A 25032-nucleotide genomic window follows, 5' to 3' on the forward strand; every position below is an offset into this window, starting at 1 on the left:
TGTGATTTTATGAATAAGTCACTCAGGCCCTTTTGTCCTCATCTGTGGAATGGGGACAGTAGGAGAACACACCTCATAGGATTATTTTGAGGGATAAATGTGATGTAACAATTAATTGCTTAAAAATAGCATCTAGCAGATAGGGAACATTGAATATGAGCTATGATTATTTTGGAGTAGTGACATCTTGTTTGTTTGTTTTTTATCCTCACCCGAGGACATTTTTCCATTTTTTTGTACAGATAGAGTGGGAGGGAGAGAGAGGAAGGGAGAGAGAGAGAGAAACATCGACGTGAAGGGACACATCGAGTGGCTGCCACCCGCACGACCAACCAGGGCCGGGGACAAACCGCAACCGAAGCACGTGCCCTTAGCGGGAACCGAACCCGGGTCTCTCCGGACCGCAGGCCGACGCTCTAACCGCTGAGCCAAACTGGCCAGGGCTGGAGTAGTGACATCTTGGGCAAGCCATTTAACCTTTCCGAGCCTTAATTCCTCAGCTACAAATTAATAGTGTAAAAGGTAAAATCTAAGTGTCCGGCACATAGTAGGTGTTCAACAAATGGGAGCCAATATTATGATGTGTCAGTGATGCATTTCTGAGCACCTGGCCTCGCTCTTCTCTCAACCTCACGGCTGTAGACATAGACTGGCTGTTGGGGTGAGTTTTTAAACAGTTTCAGATCTTAGGGGGGCTGCCTCAGCCACAGAACTATGTTTCTTCTTGGAGCAAGTGGCCATAGGAGTGAAGGTGGGCAAGAGAAACCAGACTGCACTGGAAGATCTTTCTCTGCACCACTCTGAAGAGGGAAGGTCCCCTCCGACTGATTGTATCACCTCAGCGCTGACCTCTCCATTCACCCAGTATTTCCTTGTCAGCCCTGTGGCTACTTCTTACCTCGCTTTCCCCGTTCTTTGCCTGCCTTGCAGCACTGAGCCAGGCCTCAGTCTAGAGGGAAACGTGGAAGTATTGCTTCTCCCTAGGTGAGGTCAGTCACTGCGAGTGTGACAGCGCTCCAGATTTCAGAGTCAGAGGCTGAGACACGCCGGTGCGGATCCTGACAGGCCCTGCTTGGCTCTCCTGCCCTGTCATCCTCAGGGTCGGAAGGATCCTTGGTCTGAAGCCTTACCTGCCCAACCTTTTCTCCCGTATGCCCACTGCCTGAGGTGGCATCGACCTCTCACACGGTAGCTCTTTTTGGGTGTTGGCAGCTTTCATTATCAGTAAATGTCCACTGCCCTATTGTACCTTTTAGAGAAGGAGGCTAATTCTAGTTCCCTTGAAATAGTTAAAGACAGCTCTCATTTTCCCCCATCTCTTCCCAAAGTCTGTGATTTTTCTAGACTTCTGAAATGATTTTTTTCTCCCATCTCTGCCTCTCCTCTGGTTGCGTTTCAGTGTGTCTCTGTCTTTCTTGTAGCTTGTTGGAAATTACAACAGTGTTTCAGCACAGAGGAAAAGGGACGTTTGCCTCCTTGGTTCTGAGCACTGTATTCCGTTTGTGCAATCTGAGATTGCGGTGGGCTGTGGGCACCCACGTCACACTGCCAACTCACATTCCCCGTGCAGTCAACCAACAGTGCAGTGTCGTCTAAATACGCAATATCGTGAGTTACTCGTTCTCCATTTCTTAATTGTGCTGTTGGCTTTTTGAACCTAAGGAAACTATCTGTCTCTTTTCTGTTTCACATTTTTAGACTCCCCGTGTCATCTTGTCCTAAAGAGACCATTTTAGGTTTCGATTTTGCCATGCACTCTATTTGCTGCTGCCTGTTTCCTGTCGTCTAGGATTTCAATAAAGGACTCTTTTTGTTCTCATCTGAGTCAGTGATGACTGTGGGGTCAAGGCCTGAGGTTTGGGTCTGTCCACTGGAGACTAACAGCCCCTTTGGACACCACCACTCAGGCTTGTAAAGATCCACCAACCTCTGTTGTGGGTCATGCTGGGCTGCTGAGCTCCTGCTTCTGTGATCTAGTTGGAGGACTTATCTCTTCTTCCCTTCAATTTGCATCTGCTGAATCTTTTGGACAATCCACAGATGATTTGTGAATTTGCGGGGGATGGGGAGGCCTCTACTCAAATACTCTCTTTTATTCCAAGGTTTTCTGGGCTAGAGCATTGCTTTATTTTCACGTATTGGATGCGGTCTTCGAGGCCATTAGTTTATTTATAGATAAATGGATCGATTGATTCGATCATTCAACTAATATTTATTGAACACCAAATACGTGCCAATCAGTGTCCTAGTGCTGGGACTCGGAGGTGTACAAAACAAATAGGACCTTTGTCCGTAGGGACCTTCTATTCTCAACAAGAAGAGGGGAGCGTCTTCCCCATTTTCACAGCCGCAGGAGGGTCTGCTGGGGCAGGGACACAGCTAGACTTCTGCTGTTCCCCGCGGTTCTCTTTCAACAGCGCTAGCGTGTGCTGTCTCACAGTCCTCCAGGTGAGGGGAAGGCCTCTTAGTTCTAAAACTTAAATCGTAGACAAGTCTAATTGTCCGTGACACCACCCTCACCAGAAGCCCACGCAGAAAGCCTTCGTGAGGGACCTTCCCCAGTTTTCTCATCACTGGAACTTTGTGGAAATTTCATGATTTTCCTCCTACACCTCCAGACACACAGGTTGAGTGGCGGCTGAGTGGGAGGCGGTGTGAGGAGCATTCGCTCTCCTAAGTCCCTGTCGTGACCGCAGCCCAGCAGAAATATAGGAAGTGTACGCGTTTTCAGAAACCAGAAGTGACAGGCCTCGGTGCTGTTGTGTGAGATGCGGGCTGGCGAGCGTGTTTCCCTGCGTGCGTGTTGTGTGCTGTGTGAGGGGATTCCAGGCGCACACAGATGACAGCTTTTCGTTTCAACCCACATCAAGTGCCATGGGTGTTGTTGCTTGGGAGGATGTTAAACGGGAAAAAAATGAAAAGTTGATCTAAAGAAGATGTCATTTCACGTGGCTCTGGTGAAACTCGTGAGAGAAGCTTGTAAATGACTGATGATCTGAAAACCCTGGTATGAGAAAGATATTTGGTCTTTGTATTAAGATTCATTTTGGGAATAAATTCGGCCTCATTATGTGTGAACCTTGGACATGTTTTGATGCTTTCTGACCCTCAGTTCACCTGAAAAGTGTAGATTAACTGCCCGAAAAGTGTAGATTAATTTTTGTGGAATGATGGTGGAAGAGAATACCCACTCTTCACAGACTATTTTTTTATTTTTTATCCTCACCCAAGGACATTTTTCGATATTTTGTTCAGATAGAGTGGGAGGAAGAGAGAGAGAGAGAAACATTGATGTGAAAGGGACACATCGAGTGGCTGCCACCCGCATGACCAACCAGGGCCGGGGACAAACTGCAACCGAGGTACGTGGCCTTGGCGGGAACCGAACCCAGGTCTCTCTGGACCGCAGGCTGATGCTCTAACTGCTGAGCCAAACCAGCCAGGTCCACAGACTATTTTAAGGGTCAAGGGAAAGTGCTTTGAAAAGTATAAAATCTCAGCGCATGTAATGCCCAAGTTGATTCCCATGTCAACAGGGCTCTAAGTGAATGATAATGACAAAAGTTCTTAAAACAGTCTTGGCTTTCCAGAACTTTACCTTCCAGAACGTCACGGGAAGGGCTGCCGTGCACCCAGAGGCCTGCTGTGGGTTTACTGAGACGCTAATAAAGACTCACTTTCATAGCCTCTCCCAAGACCTCCGCAGGGATCTTAGCAATCAAAAATTTCCAAAGTAGGCTTTTTAAAAATATGCTTTTTCTTCAAGAGAGCCTTCCAGATCGGCCCCTGCCGGAGGCACTGGAGAGAGAGAACCACCTCCTTACTCTCCCTCCTTTTTGCCCTGCCCCTCCGCCTCTCACCCCCAGCCCGCCGCCCCCACTTTGGTGACGGGCAGCCTGGCCAGAGCTACAGCCTGCCAGCTGGGGCTGGTGCTGCCTGGTCAGGACTGGGCTGGAGGAGGACTATACCTTTGCTTCTGTGCTTTTCCTGCTGATCTCCTTTGGAGCCACTTAAATGCATCACTTTGTGATACTAACAAGCTCATTAGCCTGCTTCCTGCTGAACATTCTGCTCAAATATCCACTCTGCCCCAATGCCTGGTTTCTTCCAAATCTTTCCTCTCTAGGTGGCACCAGGGGCCCAAGCCCCCTCTGAGTTTGCACCCTGGATCGCGGTCAGGGCTGCCTACTGGGCTGGAAGTTGGGAATACATATCCTGGGGCTGAGGCTCCTGTGCGAAGTTCCCTGACCTCCCTGATGTTCCCCGTTTCTGCAGTGAGCTGGGCTCTTGCTCCCTCCCTGCTGCATCCCATGCTGCTTCCTCAGCATCCTCGCTGCGTATGCTGGCCAGGGGCATCTCCCAGATGGTGAGGGTGCTATGAGCGTTTTCCATCTTTACCAGCTGTGACCTGGACCAGTGGACAGGGCTGTGTGTCCTGTGGAGGGGCTGGACCCCAGATTCCTAATCTCCCTTGTGTGGGGGAAACAGCAGTTTCCATGCTCAGCCAAGATCTTAGCTCCCCAGGTGTCAGACCCTGTCCCTAAATATGGCCCCACCAATATCTTTTAACAGAAGCCCAGAATGTGCTCTGTGGGACTTCAGAAGATGATTTTTGCGATGTGCTCATTTTGGCCAGGCCAGGCAGGTGGGACAGTTGAGGAGGGATGTAGGACTGCCAAATTATACATTCCTGTGGATGCTACGGTCCGCATGAATGGCTCTCCCCGGGAGGACGGTGCCCCAGAGGTGGGAAGTGCCCAGCCTGCAGGGCTCTGCCATGGTCGAGCGCACGTCATCTCAGCTTTCTGTCTGAGCACGAGGGTTACAGCTGGCCTCCCACAGCCCCTGCACAGGGACTTCTGAAATACCTTCTCCGGGAGCAGAGTCCTCTGAAGCTTGTGAGAACTGTGCGGGGAAAGAACAAGGATGAGTTTCAGGAATTTTGCGCTGGGCTGGAGATGTCCCTTGGGAGGACATCCCACATCATCGAGGTCAAGAGTGGGAAAGGGAAGGACTGGAGGACAGACCCCAGGCCACGCTGCCCCCGACCTCCTGACGGGTCTCGAGCTCTCCCATTCCTCCGGCTAGATTTTTGCGTGTCGGTGGTGTGGCTGCCGTTTTCTGGGTATTCGTGGTACAAATCCGGTTTGTTTGGCCTTTCTGATGTACTCTGTAGGACTTTTGTGAAATACGTCCGGAGGCTTATGCTGGAATTTACTTAGGGGAAAGGGGCAGAACTTCCTGGCTGTTCTGTTTACTGGCAATACTGAGAACTAACTGTATGGACCTTTGATTCTGCTTTGATCTTTGACACTCAGAAAGACGGGATCCCCGGAGGCTTCGGTGACATGCCAGTGTAGTTGGCTGTGGCAGGGTGTTGAGGGAAGGGGATGTAAAATTATCATCTTGTAAACATCCACTGGGCAGTACACCTTAGTGTTAAGGGAACAGACTTGGCAGTCAGACTGCCTTGGTTCAAATCTTGGCTCTGTTGCTAACCGGCAGATCATTCCCTGACATCTCTGTGTCTCAGTTTCTGCAAAGTGGAGACATTAACAGAACCTCTCCTAGACATGTTGTGGGGAATAAGTGAGCTAATAACAGTAAAACATTGAGTATAGTATCTGGCACAAAAGAAGTATCAGGCTTGTACTTTTAGTTCATTGTATTTTCATGACCATCAAGCGGGGTAGGGAATTTTGTTCCTTTTAATGCAGATGAAGGAGCTGAAGTTCAGCGAGGCTAAGTAACTTGCCTAGGGAAACACAGCTGGCAGAGGTAGGAAAAGAGCTACAACTTCAGTCTTTTATATTCTGCTATTATTACGCCCTAAAGAGAGCAGCCCAGTGTAGCCAGAAACGTATCGAGGTCACAGGATACTAGGCATTCGCCGGCTGGGATCAGAAAGGAGACGAGAGGCCTTCCAAAGGAGAAATGCCAGATTTCTTCCACTTCCCGGCTCCTTGGGTAACAGGCATGGGTGGAACGTTCCCCAAGGCCCATCCAGAAAGAACATCCTGTGACTCACGGCCACTTCTCCTTCCCTGTCTGAACCCTTTCGTTCCCTCGAGCGGCCGCCCGAGTTGAGGCTGCAGCCCTAAACTTTATTTTTTGTCCTCTTGGGCCCCCTGTGTGTCATCTTGTTGGAAGATCTGGCGACATATGTGTCAATATTATGTCATCAAACTGGAAAGTCCTTTAAATCTTTGGGTGATTGCAATTCACGTTCTGTATGCACTTGTCAAAAGTTCTGCGTTACGGCCTTAGGGGTTCATGTTTTGAAACCTTTCTACCTAATGTGAGAAAGTTTTCCTGGACTTGTCAGAGCCAGGCTGCATCCCAGAGCCCAGCAGTCGGTTTCCGCCTGGGGGAGGGGGCTGTTCACAGCTCGGCTGTAATTAGGTGGATGCTACCCTGCAATGCTGTGTTGAAATATTGCTTGGACTGAATCAAATCAAAGGTCGGCTTTACCCAGGCAAGACTAGAAAGCACAGTTGCACTCAATCACAGGACAGCATGTACCCCACAATATCAGGCTGCCTCTAAAAAGTTTGGATCGCTATGATCAAGGACAGTATTTTAAAAAACACAGCAGTATTTCATGGCTTTTGCTTTCCCAGTTTATGATTTATTTATAATCTGATAAATGTGAGATTATATTTATAATCCTGGGCGGCAAAGAGCAGTTTGGGAGTCCAGTTTGTTTCTAGTTGAAAGCGTCCCATTCCCGGCCCTCTTAGCACTGTTGTACTGAGGAACAAAAGGGCGAACTCAGAGGGACACTTTGTCTAGTGGACGAAGCTGCATCAGGTCACGATGCCCTTTCACGTGTTAATATATCGTTACCTTCAAGGCTTGCACTGGCACTAGCAGGTTGGATGTTATCATCCCCATTTTATTGATGAGGAAATTGAGGCTGGAAAGGGTTGTGTTTGGTGCCCAAGATTATAGATTAAAGCTGTGAGTCGAATCCAGGTCTGTCTGACCCTGAGGCTCAGCTTCTTCCCACCGCACCATGCCGCCGTGTTGCCTTACTCCAGTACCGAGAAGCAGGGAGCCATGATGAAGCATTTTTTTGTTTTAAAGAGTATAGAGATTTGTTCAATTCTCAATCTAGTAGAAAGAACCAAAGCTTTGTAGCCAGAGCTGATCGGGTTCAAATTTACTACTCGCTTGCTCTGTAACCTCGCGCAGGATATTAACCTCTCTGGGTCTGTTTTCACATTTGAAAAGTGGGAAGAATACGTTTCTGGGAAGTTTGTTTTAGGGATTTAAAAAAATAATTCATGTCACGTGTCTGATGATTAGTAAATACGAATTACCTTCCTCTGCCCACAAATCACTACCTTGTCCCTTAATATGTTTTATTAACTTTAAAAGAAGAAAAACTAAGCTATTTCTATATTATAGATGTTAATTCTTTCTTAGTCCAGTCCTGCAAATAATCCCTTCGCAGCCCCTAACTCATAAGCTCATCTTCCTTTTAGGTCTAGAACTCATTTGGGCCAATGCTACCTCCTCAAGGCTGCCTTCATTTCCTTCTGGGCTTCCGAAACCCAGCGCTGGGCCTGCGGCCCACCCTGCATCAGGGGTGCCCCGGCCGACGGCACACACCACCCTTTGCCTCTGGGGCTACAGTCTTCAGGCTCTTTGAGGACCTGGTTACTATTCAGGTTCTTACCGGTTGCTGTGATTCCTCATTCCAGGGCCTACCAACCACCTCTCCCACCTTGGCTGCTTTTCAGTAAGACACGAGTATGCCGTCGCCGCAGTAGATGGATCTGGGGAAAGCGGTGTAATGTCTCTTTCCATCCCCCGATGTCAATGAGGCCTGGTTCTGGAGTGGCAGAGAGGGTTGGAGGTTCCCAGGTCTGATCATCTCCTCTTGGGAGGCAAGGGAAGGGATCATGTCTTTATATAGCATCTCTTTTCTTTCAGGCTCCTGCCTTCCAGGAGCGCCAAGAAACATTGCTGCTTTGAGCAGTAGCGCCAGGGGTTGGGGTCCAGGAGCCATCTGAGTTTGTGAACGCATGCAAGTTCACAGTACATGTGAAATGCTTGAGGAACTCGGTGGCTCCTAAAGTTATAGAACTCTTCCCATTGGTTTCAAGATAAGACTCTGGCCTGGAAGGGTCAGGGAGTTTCACCCTACATTTTCCCGTTTCTCTCGGGAACCTATCACATCATTGTTGTCATGACTTTACCAACATTTATTTTGAACTTGTTTAATTTTCAGCTTGTATTGTCTCATACATAATGAATCAGTATTCAGGGTACTTTACCCCTATAACGTAGACCTCCATTCACAGAGAAATGCAGGCCCAGGGAACCTAAGTAACCTCTCCAATGCCACATAACTGGAACATTCTGGAGCTGAGATTTGAATCAGGTTAATCAGACTCTAGAACCTGAGATCTTTTCATTATGTCTTCCTATCCCTGAGCAAGCCCTCACGGTAGAGGAGGACACTTCTCCTGGGTTGGGAGCCCCGGGCTGAGACGCCCTGCAGGGAGGTCCTGAGGCTACGTGCACCCCAGGCTCCAGGCCTTTCCCTGCCAAGAGTCACCCCAGGGAACAGCCAGGACACCCTGCGTTACCTGCTTCTCCAGAGCCCTGAACTTCCCAGACAAACCCGGGTCTTCCCCGAGGAGGGTCGAGCCATCTCAGTGAGCCAGGCAGCAGCTGTCCTCGAAGAAGACAACAGAGCCCTAGCCTCCAGAAAACACCAAAACAGAACAACAGAAAACCACCGAGAAGAAACCGGACTGTTTGTTCCCAGCCCTTTCATGGCAGGGAAATGTTTCGAGGTCTGGTTTATAAAGCCAGACAAGCTCAGGCCCCTCGCGGCCATTACCCATCTGATGGGGCGAGGGCTGGGAGACCCTCCTGGGGTCCTTCTGAAGAGTGTCTGGGCCCTGGATGCTGACATGATCTTTCCCCACTTCTCCTTTTTTTCATTTGCCTCCTCCACCCACTTCTCAAGCAGCTGATGGCTGTGGTTCCTTTTCATGTTGAACAAAACAGACTACAGCAATCTTGAAATCTGAGCTGAGGACTGGAGGGCATTGACCGAGAGTAACCCCAGCTCTCTGGCTGAGGGCTTCCCTCCTCCGCTTTCCTGCTGCCGTCCCTCCTCCCCTCCTCCTCCCCCCTCCTCCTCTGGTCGTTCTCTGCGGGCTTGGGCAGGCTGGAGAGAACCATAGGAACACTCGGCATCCCCAGGGGCAGGGCCTCTCCCGCCCCCTCCTCTGCCTGCTCCGGAGGTGTTTCCTTAGCTTGGTCAGAGAGGCCTGGCCCAGAGAATTGGCAAGAAATCGAGGATTCTGTCCTGTTCTTCAGGCCCCCAAATACACAGTTCACTTGTTTTGTTCTTTAGACCCCAAGGTCCTGATTTTATTTCTCCTCCTTTCCTTTGCCCACTTCGCCGACCCCAAGAAGGCTCTTGGGAATCAGACCGGCCACCACTCGCCCCTCCAGGCAGACCGAAGGAGGCTGAGTTCAGCACTTCCAGCATTTTGGCCCATGTGGGAGAGATGGCAGCAGGAAAGCTCTCTTGCCCTTTGCCTGATAGGGACTTCAGTCTTCTCTGCGGCAGCAGGGCCTCACAGTTCAGTGGCCGGTCCAGCTCCCTGCTGGCCGTGTTCTGCGACAGCATTCATACCCTCTCAGTGACCTGGGGGAACTCTTGAGGCTCATTAGTGCTTTCCGTGTGAAGAACTACTTTCAAATCCTTGATCTTGGTTTTCACAACAGCCTGTGTGTGTGAATAGACCCCTTTTGTGATTAAGGAAACTGAGGTCCAGAGAGATTAAGAAGAGGGGCGAAGTGAGGTTCATGGTCACACAGTCAAGGAACCGCAGAGCTAGGACTGGAATTCAGATCTTCTGACGTGTCCTGTGCTGATTGCATTTCGCCCCAAGTGCACCTTTGACTACCATCGGTGAGAAGACCCCCCGGATAGTCTCATCCCACATTTCACAGGAAGAAAACAGGTCGTGTCAGCTCACTTGGGCAAAGTTAAAGGACGAAGTGACTGTCCTTCCCACTAAGTGTTCCCTGTCTTGACTCTCTAATCACTAGTCTTTCTTTTCAGTCATCTTCAACCTGCACTCATCCTCGTAGTGACCTTGTAGACGTGATCTTTCCCATTGATTCTCTGTAAAATGCTAGATTTATTCTTCTATAAAGTTCTGAATAGACAAATCAGTTAACTTCAACCTTTTCATCTTATAAACTGTATCAGCAGAAAGAATTCAATAATTCTGTCCAACTCAGGAATTCAACCAGGCAAATACATCACACACACACACACACACACACACACACACACACACTCTGAGGCTAATGAAACCAGAAATCGTTCCCAAAAGTCATGATAGTAGCCATCTTTATTGAGTACCTTTCTCAGTGTCTGGCATTTTGTTGGGACTTTAGCTACATGTTCTCATTTAACCCCCCGCTCAGCTCAGTGAGGTAGATGCTGTTGTTATTCCCATTTGTTCTGTTGACGCTACCCTACTCCTGCTTCCTGCTTCCACTCACCTACTGTCTTCTTGACCTGGGCTGATACAGCAGAGTGGGCTCAGAGAAACCTGAATGCTATCTTGATTTGCTTTGTTTTACATTCATGTCCTGTTCCACTCTTCCCTACCCACTGCAAGGTGAATTTACTTCTCCATAATTGGCCATTTTCCAGATCATCGGAGTTCATTGGTTAATTCACCCTATGTTTTCATTCATTCCTTCACACATCACTGTTTCCTGAGTGCCTCCTTGGTGCCAGGCACTGTGTCACTCCAGTTACAAAGCCCTGGCCCTCAAGGCACTCCTCTGGGGAGAAAGGTGTGTGCTCAGGGAACTGCACGTTGATCGGTGCAGTGCTCAAGGGAAACGGGATGCGATCAGACCACAGAGGAAGGCCACTTAACCCAGCTTGTGGGTGGGGAAGTCAGGGCAGGCTTCCTGGAGGAGGTGAATCATGGCCCAAGTCATAAAGAAGGGATAGAAGTCAGCTAGGCCAAAAGGAGAAGGGCTGCTTCAGACACCTGGCTTTATAGTCTTAGCTTCTCCACTCATTTTCCTGCCATCATGAGAGGCCTTCCTCTTCTCACCAGCCACAGCCTCCAAGAATGTTGGCTGTCTGTCCTTTTCCAGAATTCGGCTTCAGCCTGCCTCCACCATGAAACACTTGCAGATAAAACTCGTCCTGGTCAAATGCTTCCATGAACTGGTTTTCTCATTCCCCCTCCTGCTTTATTGATTTGCCTCTTCATTTCCCTTATTAGCCTTGGGAGTTCCTAGAGGGCAGGTCCGTGTTCTTACCTTTTCTCTGTACTGCATAGTGGCGCATTGGCAAAGCTGAGTGGAAGAAACCCTTTTCAAAATCACACATAACCATTTATTAAGCACCTGCCAGGTGCCAGTTGCCCACTATTTGGACTTTACATAGGAATATCTCGAATTCTCGTATCTTTGAAGGATGAATGCTGTTGTCCTTACCTCTTAGGTAAGAAAACTTATGCTCAGGAAAGCAAAGTGAATTTCTCAAAGCCACACTGGTAATAAACAGTGGAATCCAGCATCAAATTTAGGGTTTTCTGGTCCCCTACCCCTGATCTTTCTAGCATACTATTGTTTCTCAAACTTGTCCAGACTCACCTGGGGAGTTTTATAGAATTCTGATGCCTGGGTCTTAGCCCCAGTTCTGAGGAGTGGCAGGGGGAGTGTGGCTTCGGCACTGGGACTTTTGTGAAGCTCCCTAAGGGAGTCAACTGGGAACCAAGGTTGAGAACCATACCATGTTGCCTGTTTGTGTCCATGCTGGCTGCAGCTGCTGGTGGTGTATGACTCTGAGTGTGCACATGTGCAGTGTCCATGTGACCGGCTGCTCGTTCTCTGTAGCCGGGAGTCTTTGGCCTCCTTGCTGCTTCCCCACCCAGTGACCTCACTACCTTTGCACGCGCACGGCCCTGGTCCTTGACGGGGTCATCAGCTTCTTGGTTCTCATGTCTCATCCAGGGCATTCGCTGAGAGGTGGTTGGAGTTTGATCACATCCAGCTGTTCTCATCCTCGGAGCCTGTTGATATAGCAGAAGAATCTTATAAACGCACTGAGCACCCTCGTGGGTCTGCAGAGTGCTGCTCGTGACCTAGAGGCGCTGCGGGTGCCGCCGGGGTCGGCCTCCCACACTTGAGCCGCCCTGCTCGGGAGGGAGGAGGCTGTTCTGGAGTTCCCTTGCATACTGTCCACGTGCTGCTCTGGCTTTTCACACTCGGGAGGAACTTGTCCCACCTAGTCAGTGGGAGTCCACTCACGTGTGTATTCTGTTCTGTGCAGGGTCAGAGAGGTCTGACCCCCCAGTGTGGTGGTTTTCCCTCTGTTCCACGTGCTCCGTGTCTGGCTTTCCATGCCAGGCCTCAGTCAAAGCCACCCGATTTCCTACAGTCCTTCCTGTTTACCCCTGCCGTAGGGGACAGAACACCCTGGAAGTCGGTGATGCCTGGGCCCATGGGCTGCAATCTGCAGATGATGACTGCCCGGCTGCATGCCCATGATTAGCCGGTTTCTCTGTATTGGAAGAAGTTGGGTCATTAAGAGAGGGGAGCAGAAGGGGAAGTAGACAGTACAATGAAATAGGGCAGGAAAACGATGGCCGTTTAGAGTGAGGGGGCTGCCAAGCATCTGGTCAGAGCGTTAGTTTGGAGACGAAGAAGCTGAGGTTCAGGAAGATGATACGAAATGCCCGGGTGACACCGTTTGCACAGCCTCTAACCCTGGGGACTAAAATTCTGCGTTTCTGGCTAGTGCATTTTCTGCTTCACTGCACTGGATCGGAGCCTTTTCTAAATGAGATCTTATTTTGTAAAGGGGTTCTGTATGAAACTCTGCAGCAATCCAGTCATTAATACAGGTGATTTAAAAACTATATACTACGTGTTTTTTTGAAGCACTGCAGACCTGGTTTTGGAGCTCCGTATCATGTGTTCTGTGTTTGGAGTTGAAATGAGACCATGCCTGTGGAAGTGGTTGGATATGCGTGATGCTCTACCCCAGTGGTGCTCAAGGTGGGGGCCCTGGGCCCACAACATCAGTCAGCATCACCTGGAAGCTTGTTAGAAATGCACATTCTCCAGCCTCCTCCCAGGCCCCCTGAACCAGAAACTCTGGGGATGGGAACAGCAAGCTTTACAACAGGCCCTGCAGGTGATTCCGATGCTCACTCAAGCCTGAGAACACTGTTCTTAATAAGGCTTGTGGGAACGAGACTGGCATATCTCTGGTTTCAGCTACTTGAGGTGGCCGTGGGGAGGAGCCGTGGGTTAGTGTCATACACCTCAGGCGGGATGGGAGAGGTCATTTCAGAGGTTTGTCCTTCAACTTGAAAAGCAAGGGGAGCTGTGTGTGAGCACACGGCTGAGTCTGGGGGCGCGTGCAGAGCGTGGCTCTCTACGTCTTCACACCCTTCGTGTTCCTCCCGAAACGGCAAAGCTCCCGAACCTCTGTGTGCGTCAGCCAGAAGCCCGTGGTTGTCGATCGGTTTAAAGCGAGGCAATCAATGTTACAATATTTTTCTCTACTCGCCCCATTATGCTGACTTTTTTTTTTTTTTTTTTTTAAGTTACTTATTCAGTGAAAACAAAATGCTATTTCTCGGCAGGTTTGACGCTTCGGGATTTCCTGGTGGACAATGAAACCTTCTCTGGATTCCTGCAACACAACCTCTCTCTGCCAAGGCCCACTGTGGACAAAATGCTAGGGGCCGAGGTTAGCCTTCGCCAGGTAAGTGCCACCTGCAGCTTCCTCGGGGGGCCGATGGCTGCCACTGTTCAAGAGCGCCCAGAAAGAAATGAGTAAACCCCTGTCTGCGTGGTGGCACCGAGGGAGGCTGTGAGCTGCCCGTCACCCAGGTTTACTTCCCTGCTCAGGCTGGCTTTGCCAAGCCATTCAGCGGAATGTGCAACCTGCCATCCTGGGCCAGCTGGTTGAAATAAAACTAATTTCCTGCCTGTCAACTGGCATTTGTTGCTAACTTCCTCCTAAAATGGGGATAGATCGAAGTTAAAATGAATTAAGCATTTTCATTCAAACTTCACAGTTCTGAGACAGGAAGCAGGGTTGAGGATTATTGATCTGGAGCAGACATAAGAAGACTTAATACTAAAGAAAGATATATAAGGAGAAAATGTTTTTTGTTTTTTCCCCTCTTAATTAATATAACAGGAAGTGATATTTGTGTTTATATAGATTTTTAGCCTTACATTCTTAGAAAGCTTTCTCGGGCATCGTTAGGTATTCAGCTCCCACGGAGCGGGTAGTAGACCCAGCTCGCATGGCTCCTGGTTTTCAGACGGGCTTTCGTGTTTATTCTCTGGCAGAAGGGGAAGCTGCTTTCTCAACCTGTCTCATGTCTACATATAAGCCTGCCTTTACAATAAGCAGAAGTCGTGGAAATGTCTGTGCCTGCAAATAAGATCTCTGCCGTGCATGCTCTAGAACTTTTAAAATTGGAAAAATGTGCTTACCGTTTGCCCTTGTGAAACTAGGAAAATATGCCTTGTGTTTAGCAATTGTGTGGTCGGGAGGTGGGCCAACCGGAGCAGGAGTATGAAAATAGTTGCATTTAGCATGTTTTCCATCGCCTCCTGCCAATTTCATATCTGTCACGTCTCATCAGATTAAAATGAAGGGTATCCTAAGCGTGGAGGTGGTCGTTGAGTAGTGACCACATTCTCTATGTAGTCAGTGCTCGTAAACACAGATACTAAAGGTAAGCGGACAGCCTGAAAGCGAGGACAGTTAGAGAAGGAGTCAAACTGAAGTGCACCTGAGTATCCGGCAGTAGGTGAAAACTTCATGGGAACCGACGCAGGCCAAGTGCTCTGCAGTGTTAGGAAGCTGCATGGGTCTTGTGAAGCCTGAGGTTCATCGCTCACAGTAGGTTGTACCACAGGCAGGTTGAGCTGCACTAATTTACACTAATGGGGGAGGTAGTAATGGAGTAATAAAGAGTCTGCACCATCTACTCATTATTCCACAAAAATGAATAGGGAAAGCAAGCCCTTGGTCTTATTGAACTTGCTGTCTAATGGACAGAAGGACCATACCAGAAGCTCAGTTTATTCACACCAAGTTAAGCCAATTAAACAAACCAAATGTGGCCAAGCAGAGGCTTTCTAGGGGTCTGCTATGATGAATAGATAAGAATGATCTAGAATTGGCCTCAGTAGATGAGAAGCTTGGCTTGCTGGTACTCTGCTCTGGGGCCAGTACAATGAAGAGTTCCAAATTTTGAAATTGCTTGAATAGTTCTTTGCATCAGTTAATTATCTACATGCACAAATAAATAGAATGCATGGTTTTACTCCTGTGATTCAGTCCAACCCCAGATGAACATATAAGTTCTACGATAATGAGAATGTTTTTTTCTCAAAGAAAACTGGTTTCAGGAGTTCACACTCCAGATTCCTAGTCCCTGAATCATGTGTCCCACTTTTGAGAAAAGAGTTGGACTCAGCATTTCCCTTGTCAAGGACAAGAGAGTGGGAGACAATGAGTCAGACACAGCACCCAGGTTTTCGGTGTCCTTTCGGATTGTGTCTTGACGCACTCCGAAGGTCATTATAGAGACCCGATGCATTGGGCGACCGCAGTGGTGGCCATTCTTCAAAGCCATACTCAGGTGAAGTCCCCAAAAGGCTGTAAGGACCCAGCTTCCCATCTTTGTAACCCAGTTTTGCTTGTCTCTCTTTGCATGGAATGCTTCCAGGTATTTTTGCAAGGCTACCAGTTACATTTGACTAATCTGTGCAGTGGATCAAAGTTAGAAGAGGTGATCCGATTTGGTGACCAAGAAGTTTCCAGGCTTTGCAGCCTGCCAGGGGAAAAACTGGATGCCACAGAGCAAGTGTTTCGTTCCAACATGGACATTCTGAAGCCGATCCTGGTGAGTAGGCGTGCTGCGCGGACAGGCTTCACGCACTCATTCTTTTGGAATGTGAAGTTTTTCCTTGGACAACGTGACTTTGTTTTTGTAGAAACACAGAGCTGGCTGGGAGTTTGAGATGTAATTTAGCTCAGTGGTATTCTAACTGTTCTTTGAAATGTTTGGGCTGTCTCCCAAAGGGTAAGTGGAGGATGAATGAGTTGGGTGTGGCTCTGAGTCTAAGCCCCAGGTCCCTGTTTCAATCAGTGAAGAACTGTTTTTTGTTTTTTTAAATTGTAATTTGAGATTATAAGAGTTCATTAGAAAAAAAGAGTTATCCAGATTAGAAAGAAAAAGTCTCAAAACCATTGATGGAAAGATAGATATTTATTCATTTTAAAAAGCCCATCAGAAAGGAGACACTGTGAGCTATCACAGTGTGAAAACCTTGGAATTGGAGGGAAGCACACTCAATAATTAGCTTGACCAATGACAAAATTGCATATACAAAAGAAAATTGCCAACAAATATGATTAGTCTTGAAGTCAGTAGTTCAGAGAAGCAGTCCATGAATGCATGTTCATGTTCTGTCAAAGAATGGGGATGAACCTGATCCTTTTGGTCATTGGACTGTTGTATATGGTTCCAGAACAGGGGCAGTTTGGGAGCTTTGGGAGCGCTCTGGTGAACTGTGTCTCCAGCAACATCATTTAACATCCAGTGTTCTGGGTTTTTACTCACCAGTTGGTGCTCTGATTGTCAGTAGGTTCTCTTAAAACCAGGGGAAGGGTTCTGGAAGAACGATGTGCTTGGAAAGAGATGTTCCTCATTACAATAAAAAGAAATTGGAAGCCTCTGGGACTTTGTGTCATATAATTTCTTTATAGAGAGATGGGTCCTCCCAGGGGTGCTAAAAATCTCTGACGTCTTCTGCCACATCTCTCTGCCTCTAGCCAGAGAAAGTTCACTGCTTTTAAGGGCTCATGTGACTAGATTGGACCCACCCAGATAATTCCAATTTTGAGGTTGAGATCGGTAGCCTGAAGAATTTCTCACAGGTACTGGGTCTGTAGAGTAGGGGCTGCCCATTTTCACGGATGACCTCCAGCCAACATTTCCCTGACAACTGCCTTTGCCAACACAGGACTCTGGGAGCCATGGTGAAAAGGATGTGGGGTTAGCTAGGCTGGGCCTCTCCCCGTTGTGTCAGTGACGTGAAGTTGGTGTCTGGCCCTTGAGGTGAGGAAACAGAGTCTGAGTCTTGAGTTAGGAAGGGTAGGTGCACAGGGTTACCTCCATTTCAGTAATGCTTGGATAGCGCATCCACGTGATGGGTTGTCTTGACCTCTGAGGGTACCTTCACCCTGAGAGGGAAAGTCCTGTTTCTGTGGAACAGAGAGTTCTCTTTGTGTGTTTCCTGATTCATGAAGCCCGTTCTTGCAAAGGCGGAACTCAGTTCATGGGACAAAGGAGGTGCAGTGAGTGGTGCCTTGAGGTCCCCGGAAGACCAGTGACCTCACAGCTGGGCTGTCTATAGACCGAAGGAGCAGATGGAGAAGAGGTCAACAAAGTCATCCTTGTCTTGAAGGGTCTTTGTTTGCTGCCTTCTTGACTCTTAGACAAGGACTCAGAACACAGATGGGGCTTGGCTTGTGGCTTTTGAGGGCTAGATACTTCTACTTGTCACATGCAGCCCTTAAAGTATGTGTGTGGGTTCTTTTGCAGGAGAAAACACTTGCTTTTCCTCTTCTTCCTCCTGAAATTCAGACATTTGTGTGAAGTATCAGGTTTTGTTTGGCTTTGTTTGAGTTTACTGCCCACCTGTTTACAACACTTGCTTTCCCTCGACAGGCAATTGCAAGCCTCGCCATTTGGCCAATGGTAGGATGACATGTCTCCTGGATTTACCCTCAGACTCGGTGCTCACCTAATTCCCATGGGAAAAGGGAGCAGAGAACTGGGGAGACATTTTTAGTGAATTTAGCAGCGTGTTAATATGGCTACTCAACTCCATCTGTACATTTTTGTTTCGATTATATTATTTCTGCTTTGAAAAATACTGCCATTTCTAAGACAGAGGTTTGATTTTTGGTCTTGAGCTGTGTGGTAGTAGGTATATTTAATTGTATTTAGAAATAGCAAAAAAACAAGGGGGGGTATTTTAATACATTAAACATATCAAGTTTAAAAGTTAATATTTAAATTGTTGAATTATTTTTAAAAGATTAGTATTTTATCCATTACCTATAGACATGAGTTTTATAATTCCCTATTTTGACTAAAAACATTCCTCAAAGGAAAACTTTATTTTCATGGAAATCATTGGGAAGTGACAGTGATTGCTTCTGGGTGGGGACAGTCATTGATGCCAGTATGTAGTTTATTTTAGTCTACTTTATGGGAGTGTTTGGGGGAAGTTTGAAATGTCCCAATAATCACATGATAACACACATTGTCAGGAAGAAAACAAAATTGTGCATCATGTTGAAAATACATTCACATTTCACTTTATTGCATAGTAGAGTCCCTGAAAATTTTCTATGTAGGTGCGACTTTTGTAAATTGAAGCGAGTTTTCAGTTACATTTTCATTTCAAAGATGTTATGTCTTTTATTTCTAATTGACTGTGACTTCTGATACATGGTAGTAATCCCTCCCAGTCTTCATTTTGTATAGTGATCATCTATAAACAAACTCATTCATTCAGTCAGTAAATATTTCTTGAACCTTGATCTGTGCCATGGACTGGGCTAGGGAGGCAGGGATGAGCAAGATACAAGTTTCTCTGCGCTTCTCTGCTGGTGGGGGAGTAGATGGGACAGGCCAAGCAAGGAGCAGATGCTATGCAGGATGATAGCCCCTCTGGCAAGTGCTGTGCAGGCCCTGCTGGGCCCCTTAACCTCGTCTTTGAGGACTAGGAGAGAAGCATCCTCTAAGTTGGAACCAAACAATAGAGTTTAGCCAGGTAAAGAACAGGAGAAGAAAGTTCCAAGTCAAGGATATGGCCTCTGCATGGCTGGGGGTGGGGTGGGGGTAGGGGACGAGAAGGTGGCGTTGAGGGGAACTGCACATGACTGAGTAGCTCAGTGGAGTGGATGTAGCTATGGGGAGTTTGATGGGGGAGGGAATATTAGACATGACACTGTGGCTGACCATGAGTAGGCTATAGGGCCCCATCTTTAAAGCAAGGGGAACCACCCAAAGACTCTAGAGGGTGAATGATTTGATGAGGTGAATACAAAACAGAGTAAATCTGTGAATTCGAATGACCTTTGAAGCAGGACTCACCGCTCCATCTGGCCCTCCTAATGTGCTTCTCCCTTTCTTCTGATTTTTCTTCCACTAACATTTACTGGGTGTCCGGTTATTATGTGCCAGGAGCTATGCCAAACACTGAGTTGAAATAAAACATCAGCTCAGAAATGAAAGCCAAAACTGCCTTTTAAATTTTCAGTCTTTTACAATTTAGCTGTTAAGCTAGTGAGGAAAGAAGGAAAACAATAGTTATCTGTTAGGCCCAGAGAGGATGGGGCACAATGGCCTTTGTCATTCTGGGGATAGCACCACCGATGCCATGCTTTTAGGAAATGTTACTGTGTTGTAACACGTTTTACAGAAAGTGCATGGGAGCTTTTGAGTAATACAACAAGCATTTGTGATTTTGCAGTATTATAATGACATTATAATATATGATAGTACAGTATTTAGTTATGATCTAAAAATATTGAATAATACATAAATTCCTGTTAGCGCAACACAGAATGTACAGTCCTTCACTAAAGGTTTTATTCCCCTGCCCTCCACCCCCTTCCTTACTTCATACAAGAAAATCACTGGCCTCCAGTGGTCAGTAGGGACCTCTATGAGTTCATAGCCAAGGGAATGTTTTTGGTTAGGAAAAATAATAGTAGTAATTCCAAGCTGAATTATTTACTGGAGCTCTTTGGAAAAATGATTTGGCAAGCTTTGCTGGCCTTTGTCAAGCAAGTATGAGCAAGAGACCACAGTTAATAGTAGGGCAGGCACATGGTCCTCAGAATTCACTTCGTGACCTAGTTTCAAGGCATGCTTCCTGGGGTTAACGTTATTCAAGGAAGCTACGTCGTTCAGATCTGATATGTACTCAAGCCAGCTTACGTTCTTTGTCTTTCCTTCATTCCTGCCTACTCTCCCTCCTGTCCTCCCCCACCCCCCGCCTTTTATCTTTCATTGAATTAAAAAGAAAAATGTATGGCCCTGACTGGTACGGCTCAGTTGGTTGAGCACCATGCCATGCACCGAGAGGTCACTGGTTCGATTCCTGGTCAGGGTTAGGTGGTGATGAACTCTTTTAGCTTTTTCTTGTCTGGGAAGCTCTTTATATGTTCTTCGATTCTAAATGATGGCTTTGTTGGGTAGAATGATCTTGGTGGTAGGTTGAAATACTTTTTAAAGGAAAACAACACAGGGTGCTGTTTCTCAGAGATAATAGTGAAGTCCATCCACTTTCAGCCATTTTCCTTGCCGTCTGAGTCATAATTTCACAGCAGGCTCTGATGTAAGACAAACACCCAAAACAGCCTAGCCTTCTCTAGGTATCCGAGGGGTCTGATCCTGAATAAAGCGATGCCCAAAGAAGCAGGAAGGGAAGATGGGTTTTCCCTGAAGACCTTTATTTCCCCATTTGACAGATAAGAATGGTGAAACTGACCCCGAGTCTCTCTCTCTCTGGAAATCTGAGAACTCGGAACCACATGTGAGTCTCCTCGGCCGTCACGGTTCTGGCCGCACAGGCTGCGCACCACTGTCCCTCTGCCGTAGGCGCCTGCCCTTAATGTGGTTTCCCTCGGGCCTGATTAATTATTTTCTTATATTTACTGTGTAGCGAGGTGGCATAGAACAGCAATTAAATATATGAATGAATAAATATAAGGATGTGACTAAAACCAGGCATGCGTGTTCCGGATCGAACTTCCAGCGTTGGGAACAGTGCTGAGTTGAGCGGCGTGAAAGAGAGCTCCCTTTCCGCAGGCTTTGGTAGCTTCGAACTTGATGTTTTTCCCTTGTTGTTGAGCCATCACAAACTTGGTTTTCAAGGCCACTCCCATGTCCCCATCTTGCAGGACTGTATGCAGAGTTGGGAATTTGTGGTCAGTGTTGCAGTTGGGATCCCCCTGCCCCTGAGATATTTTTATCCATTACCTGTCAACTAGTTTTTAAAATATGTATTTCTACACCATTTGAAAGCATTTGTCGAAGAACTAGTAATTTTTTTTTTTTTTATTCCTCACCTGAGGATATTTTTCTATTTATCATCAGATAGAGTGGGAGGGAGGGAGAGAGAGAGAGAGACAGAGAGACAGAGAGACAGAGAGACAGAGAGAAACATCGATGTGATAGAGCCACATTGACTGGTTGCCTCCCGCATGACCTGACCAGGGTCGGCGACTAACCGCAACCGAGGTACATGCCCTTGACCGGAATCGAACCCAAGACTCATTGGTCTGCGGACTGATGCTCTAACTGCTGAGCCAAACTGGCCAGGGCAGACCTAATAATTCTTATCTGAAACAAACAACCTGCAAACATAGAGTTAGAATAATTTTACTGTCCTTTTTTGGTTAGGAGAGGGTTTCTTGTATTTTAAACTCAAGATTGTGAATGGTTTTAATTAACTTGTTTATTTTCAATAGAGATTTCAGGTTTACATTTGTGTTTAAAAACAAGGTATTTTTTTTTTCTCATTCCAGACAGAACTAGACTCTATATCTCCCTTCCTGAACAAGGAGCTGGCTGAAGGCACAAAGATGTTGCTGGATAGTCTCGGGACCCTGGCCCACGAGGTAAGTTGTGCTTTTTCCAGCACCAGCAGGCAGACCATCCATTGACCCTTTTTTTTGACTCTACGTTTGACTAACAGGGTTCTTTTGATTTGAATATCACATGAAATGTACAATCAATGTTAGAAGCATCAATGATCTTTAAAATGATGTAGTTTTGTCTCCTTACTTTAGAGATGAAGAAACAGATTTATAGATATTATCAGAGCTAATCAGTGAGGGGCTAAAGGCCCAATGACTAGTCTAGAACTTCCACTTTTATTCCCGTCCCTGGCTAATAACTCATTTGGAAAGAGGGTCCCCCTCCCTACCATGCGCTGCATTTGTCCTACCAGCAACTTCTCCATGTTTCTTCCTCAGTTGCAGGGCCAGAGAATCTTTTTTTTTTTTTTTATCCTCACCCGAGGATATTTTTTCCATTTTTTGTACAGATAGAGTTGGAGGGAGAGAGAGAGAGAGAAACATCGATGTGAAGAGACACATCGAGTGGCTGCTACCCGCACGACCAACCAGGGCCGGGGACAAACTGCAACCGAAGTACGTGCCCTTAGCGGGTACCGAACCCGGGTCTCTCCGGACCGCAGGCCGACGCTCTAACCGCTGAGCCAAACCGGCCAGGGCAGGGCCAGAGAATCTTTTACCAAGACTTTTGTTTGCTACTAAAGGGCATAACGTGGGCACCCCTAGTTCAGATCTTTCCCCTGCAGACATCTGGCCTCTGGGGTTCCACGGTGGGAACGTGGTCTCTTGACGAACAGTAAGTGGAGTTGGCCGTTCAGGCCCCCATGTTGACAAACACATCGGAATAACCCTTGTCGTAGGGTCAAGGGCCTGCAGGTACTCACAAAAGCAGGTCACCTTTCCTTTGCCTCCCAGTATGCTTCCCCTTTCTGACCCCCAGTCTGGTTTCAGGTTAGACTTGGACAGGGGGGACTGTCTGCAGCCAGTGTGTCAGGAGCCGAGCCAGTGGGCAGGGGTCAGGAGCCGAGCCAGTGGGCAGGGGTCAGGAGCCGAGCCAGTGGGCAGGGGTCAGGAGCCGAGCCAGTGGGCAGGGGTCAGGAGAAGGCAGGCCCCAATGTATGCACATTGGATAGGACTGATTTGTGGGGAAATTTTCTCAGACTTGGTCCGGCCTTATTTTGAGTTGCTTCTCTAACTATATTGTGGTGTTTGTATCATTTTTTTCTCAAATATCAAAATTTACTTTGTTTCTGGGAATGAAAGTATTGCATATCCATTGTAGAAAATACAGAATGTTTGGAAGATACAGAAAACAGCAAGGTTACCGAGTCGGCACTTTAGTATATTGTTTTCGGTTCTCCATTTTTCTTTTTTTAGTTATGCTCATGTGTGTCTGACTGAAGAGGCTTGGTGTTCGGGCCCCTTTCAGGAAAAGAAGCCTTTTCTAGCTGCCATTTGTTACTTCAGTTATGGATGCTGGAGACCTTTCTGTAAGAGGAGAAGCTGGCTCACCTGGGCTTCTTCCAGGAGGCAGAAAGAGACTCAGAACTGACCTGCAAGTCCATAGCCATTTCTCTAGGGTCCTGTTAGTTGACACTGAGGTGCCCTGAACCAACTACTCGTTCAGGTCCCCTCCCAGCCCTAGAGAAAGCAGGGCAGGGACCGCAACATGGGAGGCGGCCCCTGCGCGCAGGGTCTGGGTACAGCTGTTTCCTCTTACATCACTGGCCTGCCTGTAGTCTGGGGTAGGAAAAAAAGTAATGAAAAGCATGTGATGTTCCCACTGCTGATGTGGCGGAAACTCTCCCACTGAGCGATATACATTTTTCTTGGCAGCTGCTTCTGCGTGGACTGCTTGCTCCCTGGTCCAGGGTGAGCAGGGCCACCTGCTCCTCTCAGCGTAAAACCTTCCCGTCACTCTGGCCACAAGTTCACTCATTGTCTAACTTGCTGTTTCTCTGGGACACGTGGGAGAAGATAAATAGATAAATTAATTCACTTGTTTATCTGTTCAGTGTTTAGAGAGAAAGTTGGTTGTCTTGATGAGAACGTAACCCTCAAAGGAAAAGGGAGCTAGCGTTTTCTGACGAGCTCCCCTGGTTCATACAGTTTCACCCAGTTTTCCTGGATAATCCATGTGATAAGTATGAATGGGTCTCGTTGTGCCCATTTTACAGATGACAGGCTCAGAAAAGTAAGACAACGTGCCCACCATCACCTAATTGGCAGAACTGGGATTTGAACCCAGGACTGTTGGATTCCAAAGCCCATGCACTTGCTGCTCTAGCCCACTTGTCTGATGAACTCTGATGGTAACTGGTATCAAATAGAAAGGAGATTCATCGAAGAAAGAAAATATAAATAAGCAGGACTCGGCAGTTGAGTGGATCTAGTTGCGTCAAAGCTGACGTGCGCTCACATCTAGGTGACAGGGAAGGTGTGCCTGATAAGACTGGGGAGGCAGGGCGGGGAGCTGCATCTGTGAACCCCCAGCCCCTCCGGGGTCCCTGGCATGGCTCGATGTGGAGACTCAGCAGTGAACACGTAACGTCCCTGTTCTCCTGCGGCTCACTGGGGTGTAGACAGGTCAGTGTGTAAGGGGCAGCAGGGATATGTGCAAGGAAGATAAGGAAGCAGGGGAAGGAGATCGTGGTGAAGTGTTGTTTTAAAGGAAAGTCCTCTGATGAGGTGACAGCTGAAGCCGCAGGAAATGGCAGTGTCAGTGGAGAAGGAAGGGCACTCCAGCTGTACATGTGAGGACACTTATGTAGGGCATGGTGAAGGAAGGTATTTAAAGACCAGGGAAGAGCCAGAACAAAGTGAAGTGAGAGGTCAGAGAAGGAGGTGAGAGGTCAGGGAAGGAGGTGAGAGGTCAGAGAAGGAGGTGAGAGGTCAGGGAAGGAGGTGAGAGGTCAGAGAAGGAGGTGAGAGGTCAGGGAAGGAGGTGAGAGGTCAGAGAAGGAGGTGAGAGGTCAGGGAAGGAGTGAGAGGTCAGGGAAGGAGGGGAGAGGTCAGGGAAGGAGGGGAGAGGTCAGGGAAGGAGTGAGAGGTCAGGGAAGGAGGTGAGAGGTCAGGGAAGGAGTGAGAGGTCAGAGAAGGAGGTGAGAGGTCAGGGAAGGAGGTGAGTGCCCTGGAGGCCTGGGCAGGCTGGTTTCTGCTGAGAGATGGGAAGCCAGCAGAGGGCCTGGAGCAGGGGGCGGGCTTATGACGTGGCCCGGAGTATGAGACTGTTTACATTCTGGCTCTTACACTGAGAAGAGACCCTGGTGGGGCACATTGCAGTGGACTGAGAAGGCAGCAAGTCAGCCAGCCTTTCGTTCAGTCCACGG

The 25032-nt window shown here is 47.8% G+C and overlaps 1 protein-coding gene across 2 annotated transcripts in view; it reads left to right on the plus strand.

Annotated features, from left to right (window-relative positions):
• The window catches only part of ABCA1 (ATP binding cassette subfamily A member 1), a 119305-nt gene that overhangs the window by 38733 nt on the left and 55540 nt on the right, over window positions 1-25032 (plus strand). For both annotated transcript variants that reach the window (XM_036261650.1, XM_036261649.1), the window contains exons 6-8: window positions 13659-13780; window positions 15768-15944; window positions 21653-21745. In XM_036261650.1, coding sequence (XP_036117543.1) covers window positions 13659-13780; window positions 15768-15944; window positions 21653-21745 — 392 coding nt within the window. The remainder of the gene's footprint in view (window positions 1-13658; window positions 13781-15767; window positions 15945-21652; window positions 21746-25032) is intronic.

This window comes from Molossus molossus, unplaced genomic scaffold (assembly GCF_014108415.1).
Source record: "Molossus molossus isolate mMolMol1 unplaced genomic scaffold, mMolMol1.p scaffold_m16_p_14, whole genome shotgun sequence".
In the NCBI taxonomy this organism is placed as follows: Eukaryota; Metazoa; Chordata; class Mammalia; order Chiroptera; family Molossidae; genus Molossus; species Molossus molossus.